The sequence below is a fragment of the Pogoniulus pusillus genome, chromosome 6, assembly GCF_015220805.1.
Source record: "Pogoniulus pusillus isolate bPogPus1 chromosome 6, bPogPus1.pri, whole genome shotgun sequence".
Taxonomy (NCBI): Eukaryota; Metazoa; Chordata; class Aves; order Piciformes; family Lybiidae; genus Pogoniulus; species Pogoniulus pusillus.
The window spans coordinates 42,575,599-42,601,674 of record NC_087269.1 but is presented as its reverse complement, the minus strand read 5'-3'; the positions used below and the strand labels follow the sequence as shown (position 1 = coordinate 42,601,674).

General features: G+C 39.6%; 1 protein-coding gene across 2 annotated transcripts in view; it reads left to right on the top strand.

Moving 5' to 3' along the window:
• NRG3 (neuregulin 3) overlaps nt 1–13,554 on the top strand; it is a 393,773-nt gene extending 380,219 nt beyond the window's left edge. For both annotated transcript variants that reach the window (XM_064145391.1, XM_064145390.1), the window contains exons 7-9: nt 930–1,057; nt 7,429–7,599; nt 13,045–13,554. In XM_064145391.1, coding sequence (XP_064001461.1) covers nt 930–1,057; nt 7,429–7,599; nt 13,045–13,552 — 807 coding nt within the window. In that variant the 3' untranslated portion in view covers nt 13,553–13,554. The remainder of the gene's footprint in view (nt 1–929; nt 1,058–7,428; nt 7,600–13,044) is intronic.
• The last annotated feature ends 12,522 nt before the right edge of the window (nt 13,555–26,076 follow it).

Genomic DNA, 26,076 nt, shown 5'->3' with positions numbered 1-26,076 from the left:
GATATCTTGGTATTTGTTTTACTCAAAATACAAACTCAATGCAGAAAGAAATGGATTCAAGAAAAGTAGACCAATTTGGTTTAGTGCAGGTCATTGTAATGCAGTGTAAAAAAAGATGAATGGAAATGTGGTTTAGCTTCTCATATTTCTGAGATGCTGCCCTAACAACATCGGTTCTTCTCTCAAGCCAAAATGCAGCTTTCTTTATACTTTGATTTTCTGGCTCCACTCAGGAACAGAGACAAAAGTTTTGCTGAATTTCCAGCTGACTCACAAAGCAAGAAAAGCAAAGTCTGTTCTTTTTAATGACTGGTGTCTGCTTTACAAACCTTTGTGTCTCACTATGTTCCCAGAGGCTGCCCTATGCCTATGACTGACACAAGAATTATATTTACGCTGTTCTTACTAGCAAAAATCCCAGGATAAAATTTCAGAAGGGTTATCTGGCTCTATGGATAGGATTAAACTATTTTTCTTACTTACCTTATGGTACAAATGCTGTTTCAGTTTGGTTTTCATAGTTATGTATGCTGATAAAATCAACATTCAGATGAAGTCATCAAAGGACCCAAAAGCTGCTGGCCATCCTCTGAGATATGTTTTGTGTTCTCAGTCTCTGCATAGACAGCCATAAAAACTGGCTGTTAGTCCAAGGAATCCCTGTTTCCTTTCTTTATGGGTGGAGCAGTCAGTGATTTTGCTACTAATGCAAAAATCTTAGCATTTTGATATGGAGAAGGTAATGGGAATAATGAGTACTGGCACTTTCCACTATGGAAACAATAAATGCATTACTTGCAATGCCCCTTTTTACTTTAAAAATGCATTAGTGCACTTCTTACCCTCCTTGGATATGAACTCTGATTGAATAGCATCGAGAATGTGCTTTGCTTTTTGTGTATTAATTAATTTTATTCTCTGTGCCACAGTATTCAAAACCAGATAGGCATCCTGGGCCTATTCTGGACCAAGTTATGGAGTCTAGTTTTTCAGGCCCTCCATCTTTCCCAGAGGCCTTGTCTCCCGACAGAGGAACGCAGCCCATCAAGCAACACAGGTAAGCAACTGGCTGGCTGATGGCAGACTGAGCAGGCTGCCCAGGGAAGTTGTGATGCTGTTGATACGTGTGCAGGATTATTGTGTGCTATGACTAGGAAAGATGCTAAATGGTATGGTACCACTAGAGCCTCAGATGACTCATTAAGCAGATGTCCAAGCATTTTCTTTGCTGCAGATATAAAAGGCAATAACAATGCTCATGGTCTTTAACTGCATTTTGTGAAAGTCCTAGAGGAAGCATTTAAAGACACCATCCAAGCTGCAGGCACAGAACAGTAAATGAAAAAACTCTAGATGAGGAACCATTAAAAACAAGATATTCTTTGTCCATATTCATTAAGTTAATGAGTTGTCTTTTGCAGAAAGACAAAGTTACAACCTTCTTGCCTTTCTCACTGTTTCTTTAAACAAATACCTGAAATGAATAATGATTTATGAACACATGGTGGCCTTTGGAGACTGGCAAAAAAGTTTGGGTGGTTGTTCCCAATAGGTGAAAAAGAGGAAAGTCACCCATTGCTGGATGGCATTTGGATTAAAATTCTTTTTTTACTCAGTTTTGGATGAAAAAAGAGTGCAGGTGTTTCATTACAGGGCTAGGAAAAAACATGTTTCATGTATAAGCAATAGTTCTGGTGGAATAGCAGTGGTAACATCTGGTCTGGATCACACAAAGAGAGGAAAAAGGCTGAGAAATATTAATTATTTTTATTTTTTTAGCTAGATAGTCTAAAGGGGAACACTTATTGATTAAAATTATATTATTTATAATTACTGGGGGAAAAAGAATCTGGGATTGCCTGAGGTTATTTGGTGCATTCTCATTGCAGTCCTCCAGTCAGCTGCATGTTACATCTCTTTTTAATTCACAATTTGCTTAACCTACCAAAGGAAGGGATATTTGGGTCATATCTACTTTTACCTTACTTAAGCTTTTAATTTGGCATGAAAAAATAATGCCAACTGTCATGTCAGATCCATTTCTTAAGGCTTATCCTTATTACACAGCAATTTTCAAAGTATATGTCCATAGATGAACTATGGAACTGTTACCTTAGAATGCTTTTCACAAAAATTCTTGGGGTGGGGAGGAGAATTTTATCTCTGTGTAGTTTAAAGGTGGAGTTCAGGAAAAACACTAGAGATATTCCCTTACCTTTAGTAACTTGATTGCAATGGCCAAATTTGAAGTCTGCTGGGTGCTATATCATGATACTACCTAAGCTTAAAAGTGTGGAAATAAAGACTGAAATTGTTTCTTCCATCTGTGAACATCACTTAAAAGAAAACCTCTGAGACTCTCTAGAGTCCCTGCTTTCCATAGGCGAATTACAGAATAAGCCACACTGAATTTACAGTGAACTAATACAGAATCCCAAAATTCTCATTGTAACAGCTTTGCACAAAAAAACTCTTTCCCAGTAAACAAAACCAAAACAGCAATCATCTTGCTTGCCAGTGTCAAGCGTCAAACTGTCTTAAGTCTTTGCTTTAGAAGTGCTTTATGATGCCCAATGGCTGCTTTAATTTATATATATATATATATATATATATATATAAGTTTTATAACCTAAGAGTTATTTTACAAGATTCTTGCTTTATAAAACATACAAGAGACTTAAACATTTGACTTAGTAGTCAGTCTTTAATTTATACACCATGTGATGGCTTCCTAATTTACTCACTTTCATTACTTTCCAAATGGTGTTTAGGAAAATTCCTTTTTTTATTGGGACACTTTTTATCCTAAACATCCCTTCATTCCATTCCAAACCTGACATGAGCCTGGAAAAAAATTGCAGCAGGCTTGCAGGTTCTCTGATTTATGCTGTTGTTAAATTATACTGTTGTTTTATTTCTGCTTGCTATGCAAATATTTTGTTCTGTGATCCAGACTTATTTTCTCTGGCGGTGGTTTCAAGGACACTAATGATGGGTAATCAAATCATAAAATCAGGAGCTATCTCTTTCCAATTCCTAAAACTAATAGAATTCTGACCTAGCAGTAGGATTATGAAGGTGAGGAATCATTTGGTGTTGCTGAAATTAGGCTGACAGAGATCACCAAGTTATTTCACTCAGATTGCTGTGTAATAGCAATTTTCTGTCTCTGCCAACCTCATCTGCATGCAAAGGATTAATGCAGAGATTGAGTTGAAAATTTGAATCTCCACTGAATCTTATTTATAAAGTATTTTCCTTTCATTATGCATTGTTCTACGATAGAAGATTTTCCCAGCATCTGCTTGCCCGTGTAAAAGGACTCTAGTCCTGTCAGAACTGGAAAGCAGCAAATGTGTTTAATCAGTAAACTTTCTGTAAAGTATACAATGTGCTCAAAAATTCATCTCAGATTCTGGATTGATTTTGGGAAGAAAAGCCATAGTGTCTTAATTTCTAACAGAAATAAATTAGAATTTTGCTAATTATGGGATTGCATTGTGATCCCTCTGAATAGCATAATAATTGGTAATTATAACTTGATAGTTAGTCATCCTGACTTTCACTCATTGATTCACTCATCATTGATTTTAGAGGGATTCATTTCAGAGAATACTGTCATGAAAGCCAAGCACAAAGGCATTCAGCCTAGGATAGTTATGTTGTCTTACAGAAAAATGCCACGATGTCAAGATAAAATTACTTTAGAACTTAAAATAATTTGTTGTTTCTTTTCTTTTTTATGAACCTTTAACAACATTCAACCTAAAGAATTTTTTTTTTTACACAAAACAATTTGCAACAATGAATCCTAAGGCCTTAATTAGCTTTAGGAATGGTTGAACTATTTCTTTCAAACCATTAATTCATCAGAACTGTAATTCTCTTTAGGTTATACATTACTTGTGAACCCATTAGAGCATATGCTGATTTGTATTATTCTGTTGTGATTGATTAATAGATGTTCAAGGGATACCTGCTACAGCTTTCCTTATCAGTCTGCTTTATTGAACAGTTAGTTGGGCTGGTTTCTTTTACCCAGTTAAAATAGAATACAGTGAGAAAGAAACTATAATGGTAGCTAAAGGGGGACAACTTGCCTGAGAAATCAAAAAAAAAAGCATTGTCTTAGAGAAACACTTCACAGGAGCAATAGTGCAGAAGCCTGAGAGGAACTGTATTAACATTTTTGGGGGAAGGACATGCTGACATTCTTAGCAGTACTGTGAAAAGGGGAAAACTGTATTTTGCTCAAGCTACTTTTTCATAGAACTTTCAACCAAAAATGTTACTATCTTGTCTTTGGTGCTTAAGAAATTAGCATCATCCTGCAGCTTGTCTATAAATATCTCCTGATCCTTCTTAGTGAATTTGTCTTGTCCATGATCACAAAATGTTTTTGTTCCATTTGTTTCCTGTCAGAAATGTTGAAAGCTTAAGAACCTTGCATTAAGAGCAAATCTGAGCTGCTGTGGCTGCAGGGTGACATGGCATGTGCCAGTTCCCATCAGTCTAACCAGCTCACATGCCTTTGACAACCTGTGGAATCATAGAATCAACCAGGTTGGAAGAGACCTCCAAGATCATCCAGTCCAACCTAGCACCTAACAACCCTGTCCAGTCAACTAGACCATGGCACTAAGTGCCTCATCTAGGCTTTGCTTCAACACCTCCAGGGACAGTGACTCCACCACCTCCCTGGGCAGCCCATTCCAATGCCAATCACTCTCTCTGCCAACAACTTCCTCCTAACATCCAGCCTAGACCTCCTCTGGCACAACTTGAGACTGTGTCCCCTTGTTCTGTTGCTGGTTGTCTGGGAGAAGAGACCAACCCCCACCTGGCTACAGCCTCCCTCCAGGTAGTTGTAGACAGCAAAGAGCCTCCTCTTCTGCAGGCTGCACACCCCCAGCTCCCTCAGCCTCTCCTCATAGGGTTTGTGTTCCAGGCCTTTCACCATCTAGCATTAGCTGTAGCAAAATAAGTTTCAGTGTGAGTTGAAGAAAGCCCAGAGAGGCTATTTGTATGCATCTGTGCTGCAGTATATACCAGTGACCTCAGGTATACCTGCCTGTCTTCCAGTTAGGTCTGTTACAAATGCAGAGCTTTTGTGAATTTGCATCTGCACGTTTTCAAATGGGAGACTGTGTGCGCTCATCCAACAAGGAAGATGTAGAAGGGCATGAAACCAAGCATAATTAAACAATGCTTTTGTAGTTTCAAATGTTTTAATCAGCCTCGAGTCTGCTAAGTTCATCAGTTTGGTGGATTTTGTAGTACATCAATGAATATACTGCAATCAGAAAACAAAACTGAAATTCATTATCCATCACAGATTATTCATTCAGCTGCATCTTCCAACTTCCCCTGCTGTAATAATCTCAGACCCTGCTGAGCAGAAATTTGTCAATTATTTTGTGATGTGGTAGTGTTATTTTACAGAATATGAACTGTAACCCACAAAGTGAACTCAGCTTTCAGTATTAAAAGGATAGTACTTCAGGGGGGTTTTTTAAGTGTTTTTGCAGCCTCTGTAACAGCTAAGGAAAAAAATCTGTTTAAAGAAGCATCAGAAATCCTTGAGGGAGTGTTATTGCTATGGGTTATTGATCTTTTCATCTAAAAAGCACTGGGAAAGTAAAAGCATGGAAGACAACAGAACACAGACCATGATAGAACACTTCTGGCCTGAACAGGAGGGTAGAGGCTGTCAAATGTATTTCTTATGTTTCAACTTTGGGGAGAAAAGGTTGGTTTCAATAGAAATGTGCACTCCAGACAACTTGCTCGAGATACTTGGTCCAATAAAATATTGCTTTGGAAGTAGATGTGGCCCTAATTATATATAAACTTGCAACAGGAGCTGGGCCTGTTTAGCCTGGAGAAGAGGAGGCTCAGGGATGATCTTATTACTGTCTGCAGCTACCTGAAGGCATTGTAGCCAGGTGGGGGGTGGCCTCTTCTCTCAGGTAACCAGCAATAGAACAAGGGGACACAGTCTCAAGTTGTGCCAGGGTAGGTATAGGCTGGATGTTAGGAAGAAGTTCTTCACAGAGAGACTGATTACCCATTGGAATGGGCTGCCCAGGGAGGTGGTGGAGGCACCATCCTTGGGGGTCTTCAAGAAAAGCCTGGATGAGGCACTTAGTGCCATGGTCTAGTTGATTGGATAGGGCTGGGTGCTAGGTTGGACTGGCTGATCTTGGAGGTCTCTTCCAACCTGGTTGATTCTATGATATTCTATTCTTCCAACTAGATATAAAAAGTAAAATTGCCTTTAAGCCACATTATGATAGGAAAATAAAAGCAAATCATCAAGTGTCTTTTACACATCTGAATTGTATCAGATGTTGAAATTATTCACCTAACCAAAAATATTGCCTCCCAAAATGCATCTGCAAAACCTATATTAAAATATCATTAAGGATGTGACAGAAGATTAAGTAATACATATGTATTCCTGAGACCCAGGAGGTGGGAATAGAAATAGGTGTAGCTGGAAAATGAATAGGCACTCATGTCATCGGTACTGGTGCAAATAGGTTCTGTCTTGACTTAATTCTGTCTTCCCTTATTTTTGCATTAGCAACAGCTGAATTTATGCCTAAATATGCTGAAATTGTGGATTCCAGATATATTTTAATTCCTGCATGAAATGAACAAAAAAATTCTATCTCCTTCCAAACAGCTACAAAATGTTTTCAAGAACAATTTTCTAAGTGGGTAGCTATTATTTGTTTTTACCATATTCCAGTTTGTACTATGTCAGGTAAAGAAACAACACAGTATTTACCAATGTATGCAAACAAGACACAAGAACATAACAACATAGTAAAGAAATTTCATTCACCCCAGAGACAACCTGTCATAAATGGTTTCTTCAAGCTGCAGATCATAAGCTTCACTTACATTCTTCACTTACAACTTTTTTTCCCAGTCTAATGTTGTTGTATCACGAGGCAGCACCTTGTAGGTTGATAGCTGGTATAAGGGGGAATCTTAATTTAAGATCTGATTTTGAGCTCACCTCAAAGTATGGTGGAGCTGGGCTGTTTGTTTACACTGTGAAAAGATTCATATATAGCAGGATTATGGTATACAGCATGGAAAGAAGGAAGCACCCTTCATCAAGTACAGGAAAACAGTCCTTTGGAAATGGAAAACAGTCCTTTGGAAATGGAAAACATTTAATATAGCAGGCAATTATTTTGATTCCTAGAAGAGAGGTAAGATATTAACTATGACATAAACAGCAGCTCTCTGTGGATTATGGCATTATATTTCCATAGAGAATATCTACTGTCACCATAGCCTGCCACAGAAAAGTTTATAAAACCAGTAATCTATGTGTTATTCATCCTGATTCTTTACTTTGTAGAAGTTTTCTCTAGCTGCGATAATCTTTACTGTACTCTGATGTTGTTCTAGAAGTCTCTCTTCATGCTGCAGCCCGGGACAAAAGAGTGGGATGCTACACAGAAATGCCTTTCGCAGGACACCTCCCTTACCTCCGGGTAGGTTCAATGGAATTACAGGACCAGCATATCAACAGCTGGAAGAGTCAAGGATTACAGACCAGGATGCAATGCCTTGTCACGGGTAAGTAATGAGTGAGCCTATTTTGTGAGTGGTTGCAGTTACGTGGCTAATACATGTTGCCATCACGGTCCTTCCAGCTTTATTTTGTTGGGTACTGTGGATCCAGAGTTTATAATACTGAAAGCAGAAGAATATTTTCAGCTTGCTGCCTCTTTGAAGGTAACATTTTTACTTGCCTGGCTGCTCTTTTTGAGACTTTTCAAAGGCTGTGGGGGTAATTAGAACAAACGGTGATTGTTCACATTGCTCTCTCTAAGTAGAGCTTTTTGTAAGTGGTGCCATGATGTTCTAGTAACTTTTGCATAACGTATGGAGGTTTTTGTGTTTGGGTTTTTCCTGTCAGCACTGGGAAAATAAGAGAAAATAATTCAGAAGTCCAACTTTCACAATTTTTTAAACAATTCACTGTGCATCGCAGGGTGTTTTTGCAGTAGACTGAAAACCAATCACTTCACATAGGTTTGTCTTTGAAAACACAGAAGGAATCCAGAATTTTTGCTTTTTTTTCCATTCAGCTTATCAGTATATTTAATGTCAGCTCCAGCTGCACGTAAAGTCTACATTTCAGAAGTGCTCCTGAGTACCTACAGCTGCCTTGGAAATCTTGTGCAATTGCTGAGGTATTTTGCATTATGTTTTCATAGTCCTATAGAATTCCAAACGTTTTCCAGAATCGTTCAAACGTATGTAAAACTAGGAGTGGTATCTGGAATGGGATAAACCACCAACAATTTCATTTGGAGATGTATAAGTCACAGTAAGTGCAGTTTACAGCTAACCCTGCAAGGTGCACAGCTGTACAGGTTTTTTAATGGAACTGACTTTGTGAAGAGCAGAAGTGAGACCCATTTATGTTTAATTCTCCTCAGGGGGAAAAAGGGGCTGATATCACCATCCACTCTGACCTCCTGGGAAATGACAGCCACAAGTGCTGACCAAGATTAAATGTTGTTACTAAGAGCACACTGTTGCACATGCAGATGCACACACAGACACATGGTCTGCCTTTGCTTCCCTCACCGCGCTTGCCAACCTGCGGGGGGGGTACTCTGTGACGGGGACTTGGCTCACAAAATGTTTTGTAACTGAATCTACTTAAAGTTGGCCAGGAAAGATAGACCAAAACTAGGACTTGGCCATGATGAGAAAAAGCAAAGCAGCAAAAGATCTGGCTGGCTGGTGACTTATTACAATTATTATTGCTGTACTAACCTGTATTTTAAATTTACAGTTCTGAAAAGGGTTGATATTTGGACAAGACTGTGACCCATTCTAGCCTCAGTCCACTAAAGTACATCATTCATATGTTGCCTGTAGAGCTAGACTCTGATGTTCAGAACCTCTCTCTGAAGGAGTCCTTCAGTGTGCATCAGAGATGGTGCTGTGACAGGAAATCACAGCGGTCTGTGTATATCACAAGGACAATACCAAAAGTCTTCAGCTAGTACCCTTGGAAAGAGATTTTTAAATGTCAGTGTTAGGCATGAAAACAAAAACAGTTCTTCAATCTTACTGTGTTTTATTGATATTTTTTAAAATGAAAATGAAGTCTTTTAAGACCATACCAAAACTTCTTGGACTCTATTCTGTGTAGCAGCAATGAAGGAATCTCTACAACCAAAATATGAGTATGCATCTCTGAACAAAAATGTAAAAAAAATATTTGCTCATTCTGCCTTATATGGAATTCTTCTAATTTAGGAAGAGCTTGCCTGCAAGTCAGATTAATTTTATCATCTAAATATCTGATAGTTTTGTAGTGTTAGTATGCTTATTAGATTTCCATCCCAAATTAAAAATCCCCTGATACCTTGCAGAAGTTATGCTCCTTCCTTTCTTCTCCCATTTCACCTCCATCTTCTCCTACAGGGATGCACAAATCACAATGGTTTAAATCCCTCATTTTATGAGTCTTCTGAGGTCACCCATCAACAGCTCTGGCTGAAGTTTAGTCAGATTCCATATGTCTATATTTGATAGGAAAGACACTAATTTACCTGGTCAGTTTTTGTCTAGTCCTGTAGAAGTGCTCCTCTTCCCATCCTACATTGAGAAGAAAGCTTTTGTTGCCTTCGAGAAGCACCAGTCTATTATTTGCAGAGTCTGAATTAAATACAGCTAATGTCGGTTATTTAATCAGTATGCTACTTGAAAGAGCAGAAAAAACTGCTTCAAGTGAGGGATTTAAACTATCTCCAGCCACTCATACCTCAAAGACTGATTCAAGTCTCTGAGGGTGTCATGAGATCACATGAAGTGGACAGTAGTTCAGTCGCATGCTTTCAGTGACAACACTTTGCATTACGTGGTGTTGGAAGTAATGCCTTATAGCCTATGATTATGTACATACATGTAAAGTGTGTTTATGTATGCAAAACCCAATGTGTCTTATCTACAGGTAGAACATGGGTGTGTACATATAGACATATGTGCTTACAATGCTGAAGCAAAACCCAATAGTGCCATTGAAATGACTCCTGTTCATCTTAATGGACCTTGTCATCAGGCTTGTATACTGCACACCCATACCAATAGGGCTTACAGTAAAGTTATTGGTGTTATGATAAATGCAAAACATTTCATGTTTTAAGTTTCTATCCCTTCTGTCTTTCTTTCATGTCTATTTTAAGGGGGCAGTAAAATTATTATGCTTCTTTCTGTTTGATTCTTTAGGTTCTCAAACACTGTAACATAAGTGTTGTATATCTATAAATGTTTGAATTGCCTTTTCTTTGCTTGGCTTTAGGAAGAGTGTGGAGCGAGAGCTGCACTTTGAAATACATGCACATGAATGAATCTATTCAGATTAAATGTTATTTTTTTCAGATAAAACCCAGATATCTTTCTTAGGAGGAACTACAGTTTGGAGAAAGTTAATTATAGGAAAATGTAATTAAGGTTCTGTAATTACAGGTCTAAGTCTTAGTCTATTGAAAACAGCAGCAGTCTGGTGTCACAAGCAGAAGCATGGATCAGTTTGTAATTAACCAAAAACCTGAGTCTCACATGATTTAGGTTAATATCCCTACTAGTGTAATACTTTCCTTGTTGCACATACTGGATGTGCTTTAATTCAACCTCAGTCCTGTGAAAGCCTTCACAGGGCAGAAGCATGTAACTGACTTAAATTTGTGTCTAGCTGTAGTTTAAAAAAGCATTATGCAAATATCCCAGGCATGGCACTACCTTTTATCATTGCTGCCAATCTCAAAATGCCAAGAGTAATTGAATCTCTGTTTTGCAATTGGCGAATGTTACTGTTTTCTCACCAGACCCATTTTAATTTAGTCTTTTTCTTGGTTTTGCTTGTATATCACACGTATAATACATCCATTGCATGTGAAATTCATTAAAAACATTCACTCCCTTTGTTTTCAGGGTGCAGCCCAGAATATATTTAGGGCCTGAATTACCAAAAAAGGGAATAATGCAACTGATGCGATCTCTCCAGCTATAGTCGTTTGAACAATTATATAATAAGCAAAGGAAACAAGAATGGGCACAACCCAAAGGTCTGCACTCTTTTGTTTTCATTTATTTTTTTTCTAATTGTCCTCCTTCAAGAATAATTTATCCCTGATCACTATTTGCCTCGTGCTGGTTCTTGAAATCTCTTCTAAAAAGGCCCTCCATAAACGGCTAGAAGTATGTCTAAGCGTAGCACAAGTGCAGTTAACCAGAAGCTGAGTCTCAGCTGGCTCAGATGTAAAATAGAAATGCAACTGTACAGCACGTACGAGAAGTTCTAGCACACAGCCAAAAAAGCTGCTTCCTGTATTATTCCCCAGGCTCCCACTTCCCAAAGCAGTATCTCTTTCCATGAGACAGCAGGAAAGATCACAACACCTTCTTCTTATCACTGAGCTCTCAGCTGCCTTTTCTGGTCTTTTGGGGGTGTCTGGAGAGGTTTTGTACAGGGGCTGTGCAGAACCGTGTGCATGCACGTGTAGAGGTTAATGTGTCAGGCAGTTGTACAAACACAGTGCCACCATTGATGAGTTAATTACAAGTCAGCAGCACTCTGCTGAGCCTAAAGATACCTCCTCTCTCTTCTGTCTGACAGCTCGCCAGGAGGACAGGGCCAGAGGAAGTCTTTCCAGTTAATTAGCATTGTGTGCTAGTATTGGACTATAGCTGTTTCATGCAATTCACCTTCTTTTCCTTAGTTCTCTTTCTGCTCATGCCAAGAATTAGCAAGGCACATGTGAGTAGAAGGGTAGAAGGATATCCCCAGCGAAGTCCAGCAGGGCTTAAGCAGCTTTCAGAAAATACCCTTCAAGCGAGAGCTCAAAGCACTTCCTTCTGCACTAGATCTTAGTGTTTCTTTCCTCACTCATGGATAAAACAGACTTCACCACTAGCCTGCCTTATTAAATAATGATATCATCACAAAGCTGGATAAATAAAATGTGTGCTGGTACTAAGGTGATGTCTGTGGTCCATGGCAATCAGGACTGGTAGATGTAGTAACTGTTTGAGCACCAAATTTGTAGTAATTCTACTTCTCAGATAGGAAACATCTTTGGTTTTCTTCTTCTTTTTTCTTCTTCTTTTTTTTTCCCTTTCTTTTTAAATTAGTTTCTTCCATTTCTGTTTTTTAAGTATTTCCTGTAAACAAAACCACACTCTAATCTGAATAACGAAACAAAACGGAAACATTGGTGAAAATTCATTGAGTTTCCTCACAGTTAGTAACATTGTGGTATTTTTTATATATATATATATGTGTGTGTGTATATATATACATGTATATATAGGGAGGGTAGGGGATTTTTTTTTAAACACAATATTAGAAAATCAGGAAAATGCAGGCATTTGCTCAAGCTCACTGTCATTAGCTCTGTTTCCAGATGAGAGCTAAGGGAAAAAAAAAATCAGGCCAACTTTAGGAGTATGGGCTATTGAAAATGAAGCTGTTTTTCAGAGGTACACTGCACTCAGATGCCCTCCTTGTTTGAAGGGGAGCAGAGTCATTTTATGTAAGCAAAGACTACACAACCATGTTTCCTTTAAAGTTCTTTTTTTTTTTCTGTACCTTTATTAAGTGTTTTCCCAAAATAGCCATTTCACATTGAGAGGTCTGATGCTGAAGAAAGCATCAATCCATTTTCCCAGTTAAGAACGGAGGAATGGAATGCCTAATTTCAAATTAAATTAGTAATACAATATAACTCCTGATTTTTTTTTTTTTAAAGGAGTTGTTGTTATCCTCATGAAGCTGAGAGAAAATCAAGTGGTTTGCCACCGGCAGATCTGAAAATCAAAACCGGACCTCCGGAGTCTGTTGTTTTCCCCAGGGCCACAGTACTGCCAAGTGCTCCTAATGTGAGGGGGAAATGACAAGTATCTTTTCAGCACAGTTCACTGAATCTCATACTGTGTTCCTGCTGCTGGTTCCATCTGACTGCTTGATGTCCAACAAGAGCTTCTTTTTACTCTTTCCAGGTATTCATCCGGTGGTTTAAAAACTCCTCAGAATACTTCAATAAATATGCAACTGCCTTCAAGAGAGACAACTCCTTATTTTAATAACGTGGATCAGAAGGATTTGGTCAGCTATTCATCTTCAAGGGCCAGCTCCGTTCCCATCATCCCATCTGTGGGCTTGGATGAAGCCTGCATGCAAATGCAAAATGTTTCTGAAGTAAGAGGCATCAAATGGTGCAAAAACTCCTATTCAGCTGAACTTGTCCATGTGAGTTCCCCAGTCAGTAATTGTCTTATAGCAGAACAACACGAAGTGAAAATATTGCTAGAAACTGTGCAGGAGCAGATTCGGATTCTGACAGATGCGAGGCGATCGGAGGACTATGACCTGGCGAGTGTAGAAGCAGAGAGCAGCGCAAGTGAAAACACAGCCTTCCTGCCCATGAGCCCCATGGCCAAGTCAGAGCGAGAGGCACAATTTGTCTTAAAAAGCGAAACACAAAGAGACTCAGTATTGACCAAGTGACTCGGGGTGGGGTGGGGGGGGGAGGGCTTGTGGGAGGGGAAACTAGAGATCTGTGCATTTGATGCTTTGCTGAAGAGGAAGGGAGGAAATGAAATACAAATTATTTATATGCATTAATTTAAGAGCATCTACTTAGAAGAAACCAAATAGTCAATCGCCCTCATATCATAGTGTTTTTTAAGAAAATATTTTTTTAAGAGAAAAGTTGCAGGAGGGGTGAAGAGTACACCAGGTGCTTTCTAGGCAGGATTACGCATACCGTTTCAGCTACAGGACATTCGACCATGGTCCCGCTTGGCTGTCCGAAGGCTTAGGCTATGCATCTTTTGTTTCAGTACAGACCAAGACCATTCTTAGATTAATTTCTGGTTTCAGGGCAGCGCTGCCTTGGGCTGCTGGCCAGAGATTTAGGCCCTGGGGACAAAGTCCCATGACCCTGGCACAGACACAGTTCACTCACTCCCTTTCTTCTTGGTTCCAGGTTCATAGCATGGAAACAGGCATGCAGATGCCTGCTTCTGAGGTCTGGTACCTACTGTGGAATGACAGTAAATTCCTAAATTGAGCCAGCTACTTAAATCCCAACCTTACTTTAATGTGACAGTCAGCTCAAGCAAGTCAATGGAAACACTTAAGAGCTTTGAGTTCGGCCATTTCTGGAATAGAGGTGAAGTACACGGGAGCCCACAGCTGCTCCATCTTCTGAGTTTTGCCTTTGGTGGGGAGTGAGGAAGAGCTAGAGAAAGCCCAGAAGTGTGCATTATGACAAGTTTGGTATGGAGTTTTGATTATGCTTTGAAGGCATTTGTAAGCTCTCAAGGGGCACTTCTTTGTGTGTGAATTGTTTTTAAAGTTATTTTTTATTATGGATTGTTCAGATAAAAATTTGGAGATCCAACTAATCAAAATCCATCCGGTAAGTGTCCACACTGTCCTAACTTGTTACCACTTTCAGTTCTCCAGTGGCTTTAATCATGACTTAGTCTTGTGAACTTTAAAGCTTCAGGCCTGCAGGTGATCAGTATGGACAGACCCACAAGCATGCACAGATCTGATTCTAATGGGGCTGTATAGGAGCAGATGATTTTCACCAAATCACTCCCTGCAGGGGATCAAGGCCTTAGAGAAGAAATGTCATTTTCTGGTTGCCATATCCCCATCATATTATAAATGGGTTTTTTTTGCATTTGCTTTCTTTTGAGTCCCACTTACCCCATAAATTGTAACACGTTATGCCAACAATGCATTGGATTGGGTTCAGTCACACACACATTACTGTTGTTGTCAATATTAAAACATTGGCTTACCTGTGGGGAAGAAAAGAATATTAACTATAATAAATAACTGCCAAATAGCCTTCCATGGTTAATGTCAGAATAATGAGTGAAAAAAAAGAGAAAAAATACAGCATATACAGAATGTATCAAATTATTCCTTTGCACCAAATTGATTGTTCAATTTATTAATGTGCCCCAGACTTTCCAGTTCACAAGTCTCAAGACTTCCCAAAATAGCACGATTGATCACGCAGTGCTCTTGTATGTTGAGTCAGAATAAAGCAATATTTTAACCTCTGTCAAGTAAATTTGGAAAAGAAATGCTGAAGGTGTATGTCATTTTATTTTCTTTTGTTAAAGCAGTAAAATTACTGTTCATAGTGTTCATCTCACAAGTCTTACTTTGGATTTCTTTTGCAGATTTTTTGGGGGAGACTTTTATTTTTGAGATTAAATTGATGAAATTGTCTTGTTTACAGAACTTTCTATGGCTGTAATCTTTGCTGTGTGTTTTCAATAAAATATATTTGAGGGAGAACTATGCTTTATGACCCAGGGTGGAGCATGCCTTGTTGGGACTCCCTTCTTCAGAAACAGAGCTTTTTTGGTAGTAGTAATGTGGGATCACCGTGAGAAGTGGTTTCACTCTGCTGTGTTTCTGCATTATGTTGTGGCTAGGCATAATCTCACTTGCACATGAGCTGAGCTGACTGTGCTGGGTACAGCCCTAAGCTCACACCAAATAAACCTTCTGAAAGATGAGATGTATTAAGTGGGGCTCAGCTTCACATTTTTACTGGTGTACAACTTTTCTGTCAACACTGTTTACACACCACTAGCTCAGGACAGGAGCAAAGTGAGCTTGCCTCTGCCCATAAGCCTTGTGAACATACCTGTAATATGAAATTGGCTACTATATAAAGCTCTGATTCAATAATTTGTGAAGTGTGACCACAACTAATTAATTGTTCACTATGAATTTCATTAAGGGATAGTTCAAAATGAAGTATTTTCAATTAAGATGTAAGATCTTCTTGCCCCAGAATACTACCAAACTGCAAATTCACCTTTGGCAATGTATTGGAAACACACGGCAAGATTTCTGTGGGAGAAAGAGTCATACCATAAGCAATGTTTCTGTAGAGAGAATGTGTTCACTCTGCACCCCCAGGAAAAACAGGAGGAGGGGAAGAACAATGTATTTAAGAGAATGAAATGTGTGATTGAATGACTGATGAAGATGTGAAATGGTGAGGGTTATCTTCAGTTCATGTTAGAGATTCAATCTTGTACTCAGCAAAGGATGTGTGACTGTTAAATGTTAACTGTTCTATTCAGTTTTCAGCATGTTTGAATAGAGAGACATTAATATTAACCCTATGACAGACTAGTGTATTATTTGTTAAGAGTATTGCTTCAGATCCTATTGAAACTGTCATTTGCAGAGGAAAAGAAAAAGGTTTGGAAGCATCAAACTAGGTAGCCTTAATGCTGTTTGTGTGTTTCTCTCTCCGTGGACCCTCCTATTTTACAGTGAATGGGACAAGATTTTCTCTGAGGTCCGACAATTGATTATGTAGAGGACGCAAAAGAAAGTTGTACTGAAACAGCTGAAATGGTAGGCCAAATTTTGCTTTATTTCTGACCACTGTGGTCCCACCAAACTCAGTGAGTGGTTTGGAAGGGATGCAAAATGCAATTCATTCCTAAAATTACATCTGTTCCTAGCCTTGGAAGCAGACTGTAATCCCCTTACATAGAGGCACCGAACTCTGTCATTAACCTGTAGCATTATTAAAAATTATGTCTGACCTACCCAGCTCCAAGTGTAGTCTGATGTGAAAATTCATTCATAGCATTAAAGTACACTGGGAGAACAGCTAAGTAAGGAAACTGAACTCTCTCTGAACTGAACAAAGAAGGCTTGTAGCTCTCCAGCATTATACTGAGGCGCTGAATTGTGAGAAGTGTATATCCAGATCTCTTTTTTGTTTAAATCCTTCTGTGTAGAATTTCTTCAGAATAACCCAAAATATTCCTAGAAAACTCAGAAGAATGACCCTGGCATATGAAATAGTGTAAAATAGTGTGGGGACTTTTCATAGCATTTACCACTGTGAAACCTTGACCCAAAGCTGATTTTCTTTTACTTTTTGCAGGATTACGTTTAGATCAACAAATGCATCCATGGAAAAAGAGCTCTTCAGAATGGCTTTGGTATCTAGCCACATAGCCACACTCTCAGCAGATAGAGTCCATGCAGTAAAGACAGTCTATGTTAATAGAGGCTCATATCCTTTATGTTAATAGAGGCTTATATCCTTTATGTTAATAGAAGCTCATATCCTTTATGTTAATAGAGGCTCATGTCCCGAATCTCTTCTACTCAAGGTCCAATGTAGTGTAACAAAGTTTACCAGCCTACCAGATAATGTAGGAACTTCTGCAGTGATGTTTGAAGCTACCTTCATTTTGCTTATGAAAATTGTACTCCTCTCAGTATGTGAACACCCTCACTAAAATACGGTGCAAGGTTTGTTAACCAAGTGATAGGTTTGTCAAGTTTCTCTTGACCCTTTACTCAGGACTGAGTATCACTAAACAGATTCTAACAGCAAGGGATTTGCCACCATGTGGCTAATTCCTGTGTTATTCATTGGCATCCTACAACTTCACATTCAAGTTTTGAAAGAACAATGGGATGGTGGTATGTGTGTGTATGACCAGGCACGTGCTAGATGTGCTTCCAAATCAAGATGTTCGATCAGAAAATTCATGCCTACTTCTCACACAGGAGGAAGTAGGGGGAGAATCTGGATTCTTCTTCCCAATGCATTCCTAGCTTCTTTTAGTCTTCATTTTGGATGTGACTTGGACATTTCTTACTTTCATGAGAAATTATGAAAGTTAATACCAAAGAAGAGCTCTTTCAGAGTTCTAGCTGCAGTATATAAAATGAAAGCTTGAAGGAGCAGACCTGGAATAAAACCTGGGTTTTGAAAATTAAAGTCAATTGCCTTTTGATAAAATGGAATTTCCCTGTAAACTGTTTTTCACTTGGGAAAACAATAAGTTTATAAAGTAATTTATTGTCTTGGCATGTATTTAAAATGTTCATCTTCAGATTGGGAAAAGAGTTAATATTTGGTATAGATTTTTCAAGCTTTGAGATGTTTTTAATTTCATTTCTGTAGTGCAGCAGGTCAATGATCCCATTATCTGTGTTTTCTGACAGTCTTAAAGGCTGTCTCTGTTCCTCTTTGGGGATCATTAGATTTCACAGAATGTCAGGGAAGGTACCTTGAAAGAACATCCAGTTCACCTCCACTGCCAGAGCAGGATCACCTATACCAGATCACAAAGAGAACACAATTTTACCCAAACTATGTTTTGTAATTATTTATAGATTAATGCTAGTCTTTATCTTGCTGAAAATATAGTGGGATGCAAACTTTTCCCTTTTGGTATTGCATCATTAATGTAAGTTCATAGCAAGACTACACTCCCCTTGTTTTGTTTCCTCTCAGATGAAAACAACTACAGGAGCCAGATTTCAGGTTTTAGACGTGATACTTCCAAATCATCACATCAAACAGGATATTTGTGAGGTCTCTTCCAACCCTGATGATACTACTATGATACTATGACACTATGATTTGTATTTTAAATAGCTAAGTTCAAACCTGATATGTAAATGAGGTAGCTACATTGACAGTAAATTTATTAATAAAGTGGTGGAGGAAGATGTTAGTTTTTATTACATAGCAATGAAAGAATTAGGCCATAGACACTAGCAGTCTCTTACAAGAGATGCAGTCACAGAATACATTTATGGCAGTGGATGACAGTGGAAAACCATCACAATGAGCAGTGAGGTCACCTCTTAGCCTCCTCTTCTCCAGACTAAACAACACCAGCTCCCTCAGCCTCTTCTCATAGGGTTTGTGTTCCAGGCCCCTCACCAGCTTCGTTGCCCTTCTCTGGACACCTTCCAGCACCTCAACATCTCTCTTGAATTGAGGAGCCCAGAACTGGACACAGTACTCAAGGTATGGCCTGACCAGTGCTGAGTACAGGGGAAGAATAACCTCCCTTGTCCTACTGGCCACATTGTTCCTGATCCAGGCCAGGATGCCATTGGCTCTCTTGGCCACTGCTGCCTCATCTTCAGCTACTATCTACCAGCACCTCCAGGTCACTTTCTGCCTGGCTGCTCTCCAGCCACTCCTCAGCCTGTAGCACTGCTTGGGGTTGTTGTGGCCAAAGTGCAGAACCCTGCACTTGGCCTTGTTCAATCTCATCCCATTGGCCTCTGCCCACCCATGCAGCCTGTCTAGGTCCCTCTGCAGGGCTCTGCTACCTTCCAACAGATCAACACCTGCTCCTAGCTTGGTGTCATCTGCAAACTTACTGATGCTGGACTCAATCCCCTTGTCCAGATTGTCAGTAAAGATGTTGAACAGGACTGGGCCCAGCACTGACCCCTGGGTAACACCACTAGTGACAGCTGCCAACTGGATGTGGCACCATTCACCACCACTCTCTGGGCCCAGCCTTCCAGCCAGTTCTTGATTCATATCAGAGTGAATCTGTCCAAGCCACAAGCTGCCATCTTTGCCAGGAGCTTCTTGTGGCAGACAGTGTCAAAGGTTTTACTGAAGTCCAGGTAGACTCCATCCACAGCTTTCCTCACATTCACCAGGTGGGTAACCTGATCATAACAGGAGATCAGGTTGGTTAGGCAGGACCTGCCCTTCCTAAACCCGTGCTGGCTGGGCCTGATCCTTTGGCCATACTAATACAGATTCTTATCTGTTGAAACTGCCAAAAAGTTAAATTCCCTGAATTTGTTAATGATTGCATTGGTAGTGTTCCAAAATTCCAAATTCCCCAATTTGTAATGCTTGAACTGTCTTTGAAACAAAGTTTGTTCTGTTTTGGTGCTTTGTGTTGCAGTACAGTTTGTAATGTGGGCTGCAGAGATAGAGTCATGGCCTGACACTGCCAGGCTGCACTGACCTGGCTTTCTTGAGAAGATTTAGGAATCTCCTTTTTTGGTCAGCTGTAAATAAGCAGCACTTTCCTAGAATACCATGAGGATATTCCCAGGTAAACAATAAAGGCAAAGTGCAGAAAAATAAGCTGCCTTTTTTTTTTAATGGTTACAGCTTTTGTTTGCTGTGAGGAACTATACTGTTTTATACCTATAATGGAAAGAATCATAGAATCATAGAATCAAGCAGGTTGGAAGAGACCTCCAACATAATCCAGTCCAACCTAGCACCCAGCCCTAGCCAGTCAACTAGACCATGGCACTAAGTGCCTCATCCAGGCTTTGCTTGAACACCCCCAGGGATGGTGACTCCACCACCTCCCTGGGCAGCCCATTCCAATGCCAATCACTCTCTCTGCCAACAACTTCCTCCTAACATCCAGCCTAGACTTTCCCCAGCACAACTTGAGACTGTCCCCTTGTTCTGTTGCTTTACTGGAGACTGAAGAATGCAACATGTAGGATGTAACATGTCAGTGGCATGGAAATCCTGTTATTTGTAGTGCAGATGTTGGTAATGTGTTCTCTAACACCTTTGGGAGGAGACTTAGGTGCAATTCATATTTCCTTTTTTTACCTTTGTGGTGATCATGACTGTAGTGACTGGGCCTTGAGACACACTTGTGCTTTCTTTTACTTCTGTGCTGTCCTGTGCCCGTTCTTGTTTTACTGAAACTACTGAATTTGCAGTGGTTCACTTGTTTTTGTGTCCCCCATGTTCAATTTTACCTTGCCCTCAGAATCAAGTGTAATTTACAGCTTAACTCTGGGGACACTGGGGATGCCTGATGCCTAAATTTAAGACCTAAAAAGTTGAAAAATTTATATGCTTATATTTGTCTACTTTGAGTAGTTCTAATAGCAAATCTTTCCCTTGAAGAAGAACTTATGCAGCCTGTGCTGCAAGCCATTTTCCTGCAGTTCCTTTGTGTCTGCTGGTATCAGTGTTTCCCATCTCTGAGTCAGCTGCTCTCTCTGGATTCTCCTGCCCAGCACTGGGAAGTACTGTGAGATACAGACCAGAATCCTCTGACTTCTTTCAGCATATAAAAAAACAGAAGTCATCTGAAGTGTCCTGAGCTATGGCTTCAGATGCAGCTTTCTGCTTCTTAATACTGGAGTATCTCAGAAGTTTAAGACCTCTAAAATTCATTGCATTAAATTATGTAATACAAATAATAGAACAAGGGGACATAGTCTCAAGTTGTGCCAGGGGAAATGATTTGGCATTGGAATGGGCTGCCCAGGGAGGTGGTGGAGGCACTGTCCCTGGAGGAGTTCAGGAAAAGCCTGGATGAGGCACTTAGTGCCATGGTTTAGTTGACTGCCTAGGGCTGGGCTATAGTTTGGACTGGATGATCTTGGAGGTCTCTTCCAACCTGGTTGATTCTATGATTCTAATGACAAGGTTAATAAATTAATGTGGAAAATATTCTTGGTTTAATACACATCTTGCTTTGAAGGAATTTGGAATAAAAGCTCTCAGCTGTGTAAACATTTAAAAACTAAAAATGCAAATAATAATACAAGAATAGAAAAGAATGCAAAGCATAATTGATATCCTAAACCAGAAAGATATTTCCTTGATTTCTCTGAAATAAACAGTAGTAGTTGAAGCTTAGCAAGATGCACCAGGAAAATGAAACAAGTCTTGGTGAGATTATTTTGTAAATCATGCCAGTAGTATGTCTAAAACATTTTCTTAAGGAATTCAGGCTTTCAGGTTCTCCTGTGCTTGACAATGCAGGAAAATGAAGGTTCTTTCATAATATAAAGCTTACTTCTATATAGAGCCAAGGCAGTTGGCACATACCTCAGCATAAGAAGGAATGCAGTGTAGCTTTCACTGTGATTTTAAGTTTTGAGCTTAAACTCATTTGCTTTAGGTTATTTGTGATTTCTTCCAGTAGGGAATAAATGAGTGTGCCAAAGAAAAGTGAGAACAACTAACAGTTTCTTTTCTTTAAATTATTTATTAATTGATAGTAAGATTGGAGCCATCTGCCAAACTTGAATGTCCTAGAAGCAGATGAAATGTTGACTCTTCTTGATTGAGGAAACAGTAGCTAGTAGAGAATTGCCAACCTCACCACCCCAGCAAGTTGCACAGTGTGAACTTCTTCTGGAGAAGAGGGTAAGGAACTTGTGTGCTGGAGTCTTGGATACCCCAAATTCCTCTCACACCGTGGTTTGAATGGGAGAGGAAAGGTGCAAAAAACCTATTTCCTGCCCCCCTGCCCTGCAGGCTTGAAGCGGGGGAGCAAAGGATCCTTCCAGCATGAGGAGTGACCTGACCAGACACCTGCACTGAAATCAGGCTGGGGATTGGCTGTGTGCTTCATGCCTAGGAAACAGTACATGGTCTCTTTGTCTAGGAAGGGGATAAATATCGGGGTGCCTCCTGCCTTGGGGTTCTCTCTCCTGCCTTGGTAGTTCCTGCAGCTTGGCTCTGCGAAGGACAAGCTCCTGACCGTTCCTGCTTTGGGCAGCTTCCCATCTTAAGCACTCTTCTGTGAAAGCTTAGTAGGCCTAATGTGCCTCAGATACCCTTTCCAAAGAGAGAGAACTCACAAGCACCTGGACTGCCCTTGCTCTCAGGCAGCCTAACTCACTTTGTAAGTTTCCTGCTCAACCTGGTTGATAGTGGGGGAAAGCTGTGTTTATAGCTTAGTCTTTTCCATTCCCTGACTTCTGAAATAGTCACATTTATCTATCATATCCTTTGTAAGATATTCTCAATCAAAGTGAGTCTGCTAATTGAACTCAATTTCTGTATATAGTTTTGGGGGTGGGCTTTCAGGAAAATAAAATAGTTCTATTTTTGTATACATTTCTGACTCAGCCACGTTAATTCCCTGTCTCCACAGCAGCTTGTTATGGCTCTCACAGAAGGTAGGGAGTTTGTGACCATGATGCAATTTTTTCCATGAGTGAGGAAGGATGAATTTTGAGCTGGGACAGGTCATGTCATTTGAGAAACTTGCCTTCTTCCTTTTTTTCTTTCTCAGTCCTCTCTCATGTTAGTGAAACTGTGGTCATCAGCACTGATTTGTTTTATTAGGTTAGTGATTTCCAAATTCTGGGATGCTTTAAAGTGTTGAGCTTTGGAAGCAAAGATTTATTAAAAAAACAACCAATCCTGTGATTATTTTAAACCACCTTTACTTGAAATCTTTGTATTATATGTATATATTAAATTAAATGTTATAAATCTAAATTAAAAATATATAGGTTTACATCACAATAACAGGTAAGATGTGTTTCATGTTTCTCTACAGATGTAACTGAAGATGCCCCTGTTCATTGCAGGGGGATTTTAGACTAGATGGCCTTTGGAAGTGCCTTCCAACTCAAACCATTCTAAGCATTGTATGAGAAGTGTGTTCAAATTAGTTCTTTCATATACTGAATTGCCCATACAGTGCTGGAGATTCCTGTGCACATCAATGGCCAGTTTGGGTTCTACATGGAAAAGTAAATAAAAATAACATATTTGCCAATCAAAAATGTACTATGTGAAACTGACAGGTTTGACTCTGGTGTTGTACAAGTAGCAGCTGTTTCTCTGCAAGCACAGTTACTACGAGGGGTATGAGGCTTTCAGAGGAGGATACATATATGGTGGCTCAGTAGCTGAGCTGATTGAAACAAACCCCAGGTTTTCACCTCTGCAGTGATAATGTTCTTTCTAAAGCTGGCCTGCCCCAAGCCTGGGTGTCTGCAACTCATCCACCGGTGGCTGTACCACAAGGCAGCTATCAGACACACTGAAGAATCCCTTAATTGAATCAAAATTAAATAATATGAAGTAAAAATAAACGAGACTGATTCTCAGTTGCTGTTAGGTTACACAGAATGTCAGCAACAGTGCTGGTTTACTGTTCCTGAGGCCGTGGCTCATGATTTGACTTGAGCCATTAGTTCCCAGTGCCTAAGCCAGAGCAATCCAAGCAGAAATCTCTCTGACCATCAGGTTAACCTCAGAGAAGCATTCAAGCAATTTGATTCCAACTAACCTCGTTTTTTCTTTTTACTTCATTGTATATTCTCCTTTATTACTGCAGAGATGAAGCTGCTTCCAGTGTCTTCTTAAAGTTATTATTGCTGATGATTCTATAACATGCCTTTGCCAGAGTGAATGGCTGTGATCATGCAGCTCCAGTTTTGAGAGTGGTATAAGGTCTTCAAACTCTGAAGATCAGAACTGGGTCTCACAGTCCAGGATCATGTAGATGGACAAGCAAAAGTTAAACACACTTGTTTTGCAGCAATCATATACATTCAGATCTAAGCATGGATCAGCTGCCAGGCTGATCTGTCAGGTTATCCATTTCATTTAGCAAAGCTATACTTTAAATTCACATTTCTATGCTGTTCCTCTGTGTGTTGTGAGGGAAAATCAGCTCTTCTGCTTTTTCATCTCAGCTAAGGATGGTGGGGTATTTTCCAAAGCCATTCAGGAGATGAAGTCTTTATAATTCTGACCTCAAAGAAAGAACTGATACCCTGGCAGGGGAAGATTATTCTGAGCAGGTTTTGTCCTTGTGCATACTTACCCAGTCTGTCTTTCTTTCTGAGAAAGCTTCTTTCTTCCAAGAGCAAATGTACCTAGAAACACCTAAAACATTAAGCAAAGCTAAGACAAGAGTTGTGCTCTCCCTTCTCTGCATAAGGATCAGGGACATAAGTAAGGACTAATTACCAAAACCCTTTCCAGCTAGTTCCACTGGTATTTGTATTAACTGGTAATGCTACAGTAACTATGGTATGGTCACATTTATTTGCAGGCTGTGATGCACATAAACTGAGCCTGTTTTAAATTGTTGAAAGTATCTCAGGAGGGACTTTCAGACTGCTCAGGACAGTACTTACACTCTACTTAGTATCAGTCTCAGATTCACTTGACTAATAGACATTTCTGTTACATAGGTGACAGTGACACCCCACTGCCAGAGGCATGGGTATCACTTTCTGGCAAGCAGAGCAAACCAGTCCTTCCTTCAGCCTTGCTGGCAATACTCTTGTCTGTGAAGGAGCATCCTGTGGTTTCAGCCTGTTAGTCAGGTGAGGAATGGGGCTGCATCATAGGAGAGGATCTTAAGCTAAAAATGAATAACTTTCTTTTCCAAGACTGAAATAAAATAGTGACTTGGAAAATAACCTAGAAATCACAGTCCTTTAAAACAAAGCTCCTCTGTGACTCCATGTAGATTGACAATGAAATTGTGCTTTTCATTTGTTTCTCCAGTTAGTAGGTTAGGTTTGCATTTATGTTATTTTAACCTGTTTCTGGATACCTTTGGAGAATAAAGAGAACTCATTACTGTGCAAATGCTCATGCTCTAGGAAAGTACTGTAGCTCTTGGGCAACCTTACGTACTTGTGGGCAGGATCTGGGTGAAAGCACTTTGCCTGTATTAATTAGCTGAGAGACCAAGCAATGGCCTGCACTCCTCACTTACAGGCTGCCACTGCAACCTGGAACAAATCCCTGTACTAAAGGCACCTAAAAATGAACTGAGGACGATGGAGGAATGGTTTGTTCACTGTGAATACCCAGCTAGGGTAGTTGGAATAACTGCAAGGTAAGAGTTAGCTTTGCTAATGATGTGCCTAGTTTATTGTTTAAAGAGTATTTCAGTCCTTGCTATTTAGTCAATGAGGACATTAAGATGTCCAGAAATAAAAGTGGAATGATTCCTTCACACAACTGGTCTTAATGATCACAAATCAAACATTTCAGACTTTCTGCTGAGCTCTTACCAAGTGAAGTCATCAGGCTTCATTTAAATAGGTAGACTTCTATTGCAGTAATACCTTATTTTATGCATTCCTTTATTATTATTATTAGATCTTTTACACATCACTTAAAATTATGTTTACCTTAAAACTGATCTGTACATATGCATGAAACAGCAGCTAACGAGGACATGAGGTCTGAGGTAGGGTGGGTTTTGTGAAACCTTTTTAGCAGCTGAAAGTCTTGAACCATTCACTGAAATAAGACAATTATTTGATTTCAACCAAATTGATTCTGTTGTCAGTAAAATCACTGATACACACTTGAGTTGAATTTGGGGCTTCTAAACAATATATATATATACACAAATATAAATCTACATACACAACCATTTCTTAGAACACAGAAATAAGTACTCCAACTTAAAGTTTAATTCATCTAAATAGCCAGAGAG